General features: G+C 45.9%; 1 protein-coding gene across 2 annotated transcripts; it reads left to right on the forward strand.

The window, feature by feature from the left end:
* The first annotated feature begins 765 nt into the window (after window positions 1-765).
* On the forward strand, window positions 766-8160 carry ddx56 (DEAD (Asp-Glu-Ala-Asp) box helicase 56). 2 transcript variants are annotated; one of them, XM_020472345.2, is made up of 14 exons: window positions 766-891; window positions 1339-1500; window positions 2491-2645; window positions 2749-2919; window positions 3795-3885; window positions 4029-4270; window positions 4407-4544; window positions 4836-4949; window positions 5182-5276; window positions 5402-5475; window positions 6667-6756; window positions 6850-6955; window positions 7063-7163; window positions 7404-8160. In XM_020472345.2, exons 1-14 carry the CDS (start codon window positions 835-837, stop codon window positions 7485-7487), a joined length of 1680 nt encoding a protein of 559 aa, XP_020327934.1. In that variant the 5' UTR covers window positions 766-834; the 3' UTR covers window positions 7488-8160. The 2 variants fall into 2 exon arrangements, with proteins under 2 accessions (XP_020327934.1, XP_020327935.1); XM_020472346.2 differs by having other exon boundaries at window positions 782-891; window positions 7407-8160.
* The last annotated feature ends 1256 nt before the right edge of the window (window positions 8161-9416 follow it).

A 9416-nucleotide genomic window follows, 5' to 3' on the forward strand; every position in this document is an offset into this window, starting at 1 on the left:
GGATATGTTCGATACAGTTTACCTCCAAAACTAACTGTATTTGGTTAGTAGAGACCCTACTTTCTATTTTCCACCCCACTTTAGCCGAGACCGGTAGAACAGTACTCTCTACAAGCCAGTATTTTCCCCCAAATATAGTGTATTTTATTGGGGGCTGTGGAGGGGTGGAGTGAAAAGCCAGTAGCAGGTAATGTAACATAGTCCCCCAAAATAATATTTGGTTAGTAGAGACCCTATTGAGTATTTCACACCCCAGTTTACGAGACAGTTAGTACATTTTTTTTCTTCTTCTCTACAAACCAATAAGTATCCCATATACAGTGTGTGGCAAGTTTAGCTTAAATACGTCAAAATTATTCATATATTTTTTTCATAGATGGTTGCAATGCTGTGAAAAACAGTTGCACTGCACTTTGCAGGGGACATATTTTGAGAGAGAAAAAAATCTGCGTTCGTGCCCCGTGGCTCCTGCGGTCATAGTATCCTGCTGCTTGGAGAAAGGTATATATCATGTATATATCGAGGTTAAAAACGTGTGCTTTTAAGGATAAGTAGTCCAATATCGCCATCCAGAGTCTATTGGTCTTTATACAATTGAGTTGTGGTATAATAATCTATTTAATCTATTATTGCATACGTGATTTGTACATATTTTAACTAATTAAAAACGGCCAAAATATAGATTCGAAAATGTATTAATTGACGGGAATAATGTTGCCTTTTGTAAAAACAAATAAAAAATGTTATACGCGTCCCTGCTCAAGTGATGGATGACGTAGAAGTCAAGCGACGTACACACGTGTCGAAGCCTGGTGGAAGCACTAGAGACAAGAAATGGCTACCGACAGGCTGCAGTTCCATGAAATGGGCATAGATGATCGCATTTTAAAGGTAGATGTTCTTATCTCCTGTGAAACTATATGAGGATAAATGAATTGTTAAATTGCATGACCTCAATTGTGATATAAATGCGAGAACTATACGCCAGTAGACACTGAACGCCGTGGATAGCTAACATACGTCGCTAACGATAGCTAACTGTTAGCTAGCTACCATGGAAAAGTGTTTACTTTGCCTGTCAATCTGTCTGGATATCAACGTATTCAATTTTATATGGGACGTAGAATTAACCTAGTTATCTATGTAACTACGTTATTTCGTTATGTAACTAGTTCGCTAGTTATTTAAACAATCACCTTAAATACAGGAAATTCAAGAAGTTGTCATGGAGAATATTTCAGAAATTAACGAATGAGATCATATAACGTCACACAGTATTTTGTTCTGATATGATTTCCTAGCTAGTAACTAAGACACCTATTTTTTTCCCCCACCTAGGCGCTGGCGGACTTGGGCTGGGCTCAGCCCACTTTGATCCAGGAGAAAGCCATTCCACTGGCACTGGAGGGCAAGGACATTCTAGCCCGGGCCAGGACTGGCTCAGGAAAAACAGCTGCTTACGCTGTGCCTATCATCCAGCGTATCTTGACATCCAAACAAGTGAGAAGTAGTAGTAGCAAAGGCCATACAGTATCAAGGGGTTTATAACATTAGATCATGGGTGTCAAACTCATTCCATGGATGGATGGGTGGAGGGTGGTATGGCTGTGGTCTAATCAACACTTACCATGGGTACTCCATGGCTATCAGTCCAAAATAAGCCGCTTTAAGAAATATTCAATAGTTTCAACAAGACATTTAAACGTACTTTACTGGTTGTCTGTGCTGTTGGTACGTTTGGCTGTAGGAAGTGTGGATGGGGTATCCACAGGAAAATGTTGTTTACCCAACGTTTTGCAGCACCGGTAGGTTCTGGTGAGTTCCATGTGATGCACAATATGTGAACAATGGCTGCATGTAACCGAACGTTGTCGACCAAAGCGTGTTCCTTTGCAGTCACCTGGAAGTGCTTGTGAAATATGCCAGCTGATTGGGTGGGATAACATTTGGTCTGTGCTTCGGGTTAAACTCGGCCATTGTTGACACACTATGCAAGTCGCATGCTAATTGCATTCGCATTGAAAATACAAACCGATATACAGACCAGCATACTGCAAGTCAGGTTAATAACACTACTCTCTGGGTATTTTGTCTCCGATTACCTCCTACATGACAAAATCAGAACAACAGGTAGAGCGCATTCATGGGACTGTTCACAAAATGTTAGACGAGAGAGAGGAGTCTTTCACTCTCTGATTCATAGAGGCTAGAGCGGAGCCAAGTAAGACCTCAACCAGGTGAGTGCAGTTCCTAACTAACCAGTGATCTTAATTGATTATTCTTTGGTCCATCAAGTACAGGGGAGGAGTGGAAACCCAAAGAGACTTGAGTCTTCCCTCCGTTGAACGAGTTTGACACCTGTGCTTTAGACCATCTCTGGTAGTAGTGGCAGGGCCCTTCGATTGGGCTAAGAGTAATCAGTAGTTAGCATAGTGGTAGGTGATGTAGCGAGGGGGAGCAGCTTGAACCTTGCGTGTGTGTTCTCTCCAGAATGTCCGTGAGCAGGCAGTGAGAGTGTTGATCCTGGTTCCTACCAAGGAGCTGGGGCAGCAGGTACAGGCCATGATCCGCCAGCTGACTGCCTACTGTGCCAGAGACGTGAGGGTGGCAGACATCTCCGGGAAGGCTGACCTGTCTGCCCAGAGGTCAGTTTGTTCTGGTCTGCATATTAATGCCTGGGGAAAAGCATTTGTAGTCTTCATGCTTGTGTGTGTACCTGCACTTACGTGTGTGTGTGTTTCATGACAGGCCCATCCTGATGGAAAAGCCAGATGTGGTAGTGGGGACCCCCTCTAGGGTTCTGGCCCACCTCAGTGCCCAGAGCCTGGACCTGCAGTCCTCGCTGGAGACCCTGGTCATAGATGAGGCTGACCTGCTCTTCTCCTTCGGCTTCGAGGCCGACCTCAAGAGCCTGCTATGGTAAGACACCAAGACGGAGAGACGTGCACACACTCTGATAGTGTCACTATAATAGAGTACTGTTTGTGAGTGGTTATGTTGAAATGTGCTAGATTTCCATCGAATTAGCAAAAGATGTATGTGAATATTCTAAAAATCAATATGCTCATTTTCACAATGAGAGATGTTTCCATCAAATTGACGTGTTTTGCATAAAAATGCTGTGCGTGATGACCGAGCACATACAAATAACTTTTGCGGTTAAATTCCCTTGTACCCCCCCCCCCCCCCCCAAATAATACAAGCTACATGGGTTTCCTGATAATTAGGTCACAATAAACGTTGCGTTGTATAGCGAATGTACCCACTCTGGTCTTAGCAGGTGTTCTCTAGCCAATAGCTTGCAGATAGTGCGGGAAGACTACCGATATGATGAGATTATTAGGGATAAGCGCAAGATTATTTTTTATTTGTGTCACGGCCGCCAATCATGCCACCGGAATAAGACGCTCGATATTCGCTTGAAAAGCAGCATCGACCCTCATCGCCGTGCACTTCCACCACCCTGTGAAGTTCATCATAACTTATTTGATCTGTAGCCTAATACAGTGCGTGCTTACTGGAATCGTGGTGGGAGGGCCACACAACATGTCATTGCTTGACTCCGTTTACTTCGATATGATGGTTATTGTATTCCACCGCAACTTCTCGCATAACTATCTTTGCAGACACAATAAGATCCCACCTAGTCTAGGGTCATTTTGTTGACACGTTTCCATCAGACCTGTTGTGACATTTACTTGCGTAAGAAAGGTTGGATGGAAACCTGTTTAGAGGGAATCTCCCTTTCCCATTTTTAGTATATATGCTTTAATTAGTGTGTGTCATTCCATCAGCCACCTGCCAAAGATCTACCAGTCCTTCCTAATGTCAGCTACTCTCAGTGAGGATGTCCAGGCCCTGAAGGAACTGCTGCTGCACAATCCTGTAAGGCAAACAAGAGTAGTGCTCATTTTAGTTTTCCTTTTCAAAATGTTTTTTGACGGTGTGCCCAACTGACCACGGCCCTGCTTTGATAGCATATTCTCTGTCGGAATTCCTCTCATGTGGTGTGTGTGTGTCCGTCCTAGGTGATTTTAAAGCTGCAGGGCTCCCAGCTGCCAGACAGCTCCCAGCTGCAGCAGTACAGTGTTCAGTGTGAGGAAGAGGACAAGTTCCTGCTCATCTACACCCTGTTGAAACTGCACCTGGTTCAGGGCAAGACCCTGGTGTTTGTTGGGGCAGTGGAGAGGTGCTACAGACTCAAACTGTTTCTGGAACAGTTCAGCATCCCCACCTGTGTACTCAACTCTGAGCTGCCTGTCCACTCCAGGTGAGGAGGGAGGGTGGGAAGGAGGGGGGGAGGGAAGGGAAGGAAGGAACGATGCAGGTGTTGATTGACGTCCATCCGTTTTATCCATCAACATCTGAACACTTACCTGCTCTCTCACCCTCCCCCCTCACCCCAGGTGTCACATCATAACCCAGTTTAACCAGGGGTTCTATGATTACATCATCGCCACGGACGAGCAGGTATTGGCTGATCCCACCACCACAGCGCAGGCTACCGAGGGGAAAGGGAAGAAGAAGAAGAAGAATGCAGGGAGGTATGGGATACTGCAACATACAATTAAGCTATTTAGCAATCGGTCGTTTTATACGCCTTATCCAGAGTTGAAATGATACCGTTTGTGCCCAGTTGGGCTGAATTTGTTTGTTGTAGCAGAGAAGGAGCCACTTAGTTAGGATGCTGTACACTGTAGCAGTGTACAGCTGCTTCTATTGGACAAATTGGACAAATTCACATAGCTCCCTGCTTCGTTTGGTTCGGTTTATAGGTAATACACCCCCAGGTGATGGTACAATGACCCTTGACCTCTCACACCTGACTCCCACAGAGCCAAGGACAAGGAGTACGGTGTCTCCAGAGGAATCGACTTCCAGAATGTCTCCAACGTCATCAACTTTGACTTTCCCACCACCGTGGAGTCCTATATCCACCGTGTTGGACGGTCAGTGTCAACAGAATACAATTCTATTGCTCAATTTTGAATAAACAAGCCTGCACCTCTGAAATAACACACAAAGTCTACGTCTCGAATCACGCCCTATTGCTCCTGTAGTGCACTACTTTCTGAGCGGAGCTCTATAAGAGGGTGTCATTCAAAATTTGCCCCTGGGCTATCCGCTCAAAGGATGAAGGTATTGGATAAAGCTCAACAATTCAACCTTTTCCTTCTGTAGAACGGCACGAGCAGACAACCCAGGCACCGCTCTCACCTTCATCTCACACACAGAGCTCCCCCTGCTGGCAGAGGTGGAGGATGCACTCATTGGCGGTAAGATCAGGCACTGTGTTTCTATCTGAGGTAGTCTGTCTTTGTGACGACAACCTATTCTCTGTGTGGATGTAACGGTAGTCTGTGTGTGTTTGACCTAGAGTCTCTGTGTTGTGCGTTTTCAGATAACACCGAGTGTGCTCTGAAGCCGTACGGGTTTAAAATGGAGGAGATTGAGGGCTTCAGATACCGCTGTCGGGTACGTACAGCACACCTGGGATGTTATATCACACTTGTTCACCTCACACTAGAGGGGCTGCGGGTCCCAACAGAGATCATTGCGGCGCGGTCTGGATTCTTTCATGCTGTGGTCGGGAGCGGGCGGTCAGACGGACAACTATTCAACTATTTTAGTTGTTTCCGCCGATCATTTGGAAACGGTCGTCTTTCTGCTTTGCATGAGTTGGCCTACCTATTGTGTTAAAAGCACACAAAGAAAATGGTACAATTCGCTCCTGGAGTTAACTAACCCTCTCCTGGTCGGGCATGTGAGATCAAGTGCGCCTAGTTTATGTGTGCTCTCAGTGAAAGAGGGTAGGCTGCCTTTTGCATGGGTGGAGAATCACGTGGCGGTTATCTCTCCAAGGAAATGTATGATTAGACTTAAGTTTTGCTAATAAATATGGATCGTGGAAAGATGTAGATGGCGCTCAACCAACGTGAGTGGGGGTGCAATCCAAAAATGACGTGATGGAATAAAGGCGCAGCACGTGCGTATGGGCTACCGTGGTGAGCGTTGCGAGCAACTTTAATTTTCATACAAAAAGACCCATTTTGTCTCTGCTTGAATATTGTCCTCCTTAAAGGCAGGCTATATCCTATAGGACACTGCGAAATCTAGAAAGTGTCGCTGTCGTCATTCTTGCTGCCTCCAGTTCAGTAGTCATATCTGCGAGTTCAGGTTTGTGCGTGTGTGTGTGGTCTCAATTAGAGTAGGATCCAGCCTCCTGCATGGGCAGAGAAGCATGGTGCAACTTTCCAAGGAAGTCTTCTCAAGGAAATTTACTTCCTAAATATGATTAGGCTATAGTTTACTACATTGCCTAGAAATAAATATTGTTCACCCACATTTGTCTCCATCTGAAAATCGTCCTGCTCCTAAAAGATAGGCTATAAAACTAATATAATGGGCCATGTGAGAATGTCTGGTAATTTAACCTTATTTACTTAGGTTATTTTTGCGTGTTTTTGATATGGCTGGCAAGTGAGCTGCGTCACATACGCCTAAAATAACATTGTGGGACTGCGGTTGGGTTCGGGACCAGTTCTGCGGTAGCGGGTGGGAGTTGGACAGAACCAGCGGGTGTGGGCAGGTGCGGTTTGAAAAGCTGTGGGCTATACACCGGGTAGTCTGAGTTTGGATTTTGTAATAATAAATGTGTGTGTCTAGGATGCCATGAGGTCAGTAACTAAGCAGGCGGTGAGGGAGGCCAGACTGAAAGAGATCAAACAGGAGCTGCTCAACTCAGAGAAACTCAAGGTGAGTGGGCTTCTCTCTCTCGCTCTCTCTCCTGCTCCCCTTTCTGTTTCTCTTCCTTTTCCATGGCACTGATTGGTCAGTTCTGTCACTCAGACGTACTTTGAGGACAACCCCCGAGACCTGCAGCTGCTGAGGCACGATAAAGACCTGCACCCTGCTGTCATCAAGCCACACCTGAAGAACGTACCAGAATACCTCAGTAAGACACACACATTGCTTAGGGACCTCTCTCCTATCAATAATGGTTTTCAACCATACACTCCGCTTATGGTAATATGTAAACAATATTCTCATTGGCCGTTTCAGTCCCTCCGACGCTGAGGGGAGTGGCCAACCCAATGTCCGGCAGGAAGAGGAGGAGGAGAGAGAAGCCCAAACCTGATGGGGTCGTCAAGACGACCTTTAAGGTAAGGTTCCGAACTACCTCTAGCCCAGACATAACTTTAACCCTAACATAATCCCTATACCCCTGGCCTTAACCCTAGCCTAGCTCAACAAAGACCGCGCTGGGGAGTTGCAGATGTTCCAGTAGCTTTTTTTTCTCCCATTATTTCCTTCACACTGGGAACAGCAAACAATAAGCAAGCATTTCCTTGTAATGGATACTCTGATCCATCTAACCCCGTCTCATCCCTTTTTCCTCCTAGAAGGACTTCCGAGGCAAGAACCCCTTGAAGAGTTTCCACTACACCGGGGGGAGGAGCCGAGGGGGCAAGGCTGGCAAATCCTAGGCCTCCATGTCAACGTGCACCAATCAGACTTGCTGTGCACAGCTGGCCTATGACATCACCAGTTTCCAGATCAGTTCAGGTGGAGAGGAGACAAACTGAGGAAGCCATTGTAGACTACTGAGATGCAGCCGGAGTGTCCAACATCAGGGTGGTATTCACTAGACCCCAAACGGAAGAAAGCCGACTGAAACAGGGCGGGACTGCCTGAACTTTTCCAATAAGAAACGCTTATTTGAGTTTTGCTACGTCTTGAAACGGTGTGCACTAATGAATACCACCCAGGTTTGAGGAACCTACCAGCAGCACCGTTACTCCTCTGTCAGTGAACTTACATCCTCGTTTCCATTGTCTGGTTAACAACAGGTGTTTATCACAGTAATGTAACAATGACTGCATTACTCTGAACTTCCACTGAAGCAAATTACCTTCACTAGTGTTCAAAATCCTAATTTGAAGAATGAAAATTGCCATTTCGTTTCAGTAAGTAACTTTCTATTGTTGAATTGGGATCTCAATTTACTTCCTAACTGAAATGCGACACCTGTTTTACGACACACACGATGTACCTTGAAATGTCCGTGTGATTTCAGATGGTTACATGTGGGTATTGTTTCTTTGTAACATAATAATTCAGAAAAGTGTAACATTTTATTAAATGGTTTGTGCTCTTTAAGCTGTTTGCTGTTGATCATGTCACTCCCAGAGGTCTCTCCCTCTAATGAAAGGTTGTGCTGTGCAACTGCTTCTGAGACTCCAGACTCCTGCATGCATCTGCGGTTCCTTTCCTTGGTCTCTGCCAGGAGGCTGCTTAAAAACCCTGAGCCCACAGCTATATCTTCCTCCTCTCCTCTCTCTGACACACCAGCAAACAGGAATAGGTTCTATACACATCTGCACACCAAAGTTTTCACCACAGCCTTCTACGAACCAAAACGTTCTACACACCAAAGATTTCAACAATATTTTCTTCAGTCTCCTGGCTCTTAGAGACTCTTCAAGCTCTTAGAGACTCTTCAAGACAGACTGACTCCGGCTGAGACGTCTTCTAAACCTGTGGACTGTTGGATGGTCTATTGTTGTTGCTTGTCTTACTCATGCAGGTCATCTGTTAGCTGACTACTTTGACTGGTCTGTGTGAGAGACTGGGTGGCCTGAGGATTTTGTGCGTCACTAAAACATTATTAGGCTTATTTGGTCTGCAACCTTGCCTTTGTTTCGTTGGTACAACCCAGAGTGACTGAGGAATCTTCTCCTGCACGGTAGATAAGGCCTTTTTAGAGCTGGGGTCAGGTTGCACTGCGAGTCCTGGTTCTGAGTAGGAAGAAGATGAGGGGTGCAGTGTTGAGTTTGTGGGTGTCTGGTCCTGTGCTGCTGGGTTCTGGGCTGGAGGTGTAGAGGGACAGGACACTGCACGTGTCCAGACACAGGTGAGACAGACTGGACCTGTGGCGCGTGGGAGAATGGAACAAATCGTTCATCCACCTTAACGTGAGGACCAGGATTGTACAGTAACATGTCCACCCATTTATCCCATACATCTCTGATTGCAGCTAGTTTGTCTCTCACGTCGCCCGGGTCTAGTATCATGGGTATCAAAGCGAATCACCAGAGAAATGATGTGGAGTTCTGCCCGGAATATTGGCTTTCCATTTTCTTCATCCCACAGGTTGGCCCTTCGCTTCTCCATTTGACTTGTACACTCCAGCTAATATCAGCAATCCAATGTCCGCCTGCAAGTCAATCCGATCCAGTGGCTTCCAGTTCTCTTGAAACACACGGCTCCCCCCCAAGTTGGTCATGTCCAGTACAATCTTCTCTATTGCTTGGGGTAAAAAAGAGCATCATGGACTCGAGTGACAGCAAATCGTGTAGGCCCTGGATCAACTCTGATTACATTGGAAGCTGACAGTCTACCTTGACTTCGTTGTG

Source organism: Oncorhynchus kisutch, linkage group LG29, assembly GCF_002021735.2.
Source record: "Oncorhynchus kisutch isolate 150728-3 linkage group LG29, Okis_V2, whole genome shotgun sequence".
In the NCBI taxonomy this organism is placed as follows: Eukaryota; Metazoa; Chordata; class Actinopteri; order Salmoniformes; family Salmonidae; genus Oncorhynchus; species Oncorhynchus kisutch.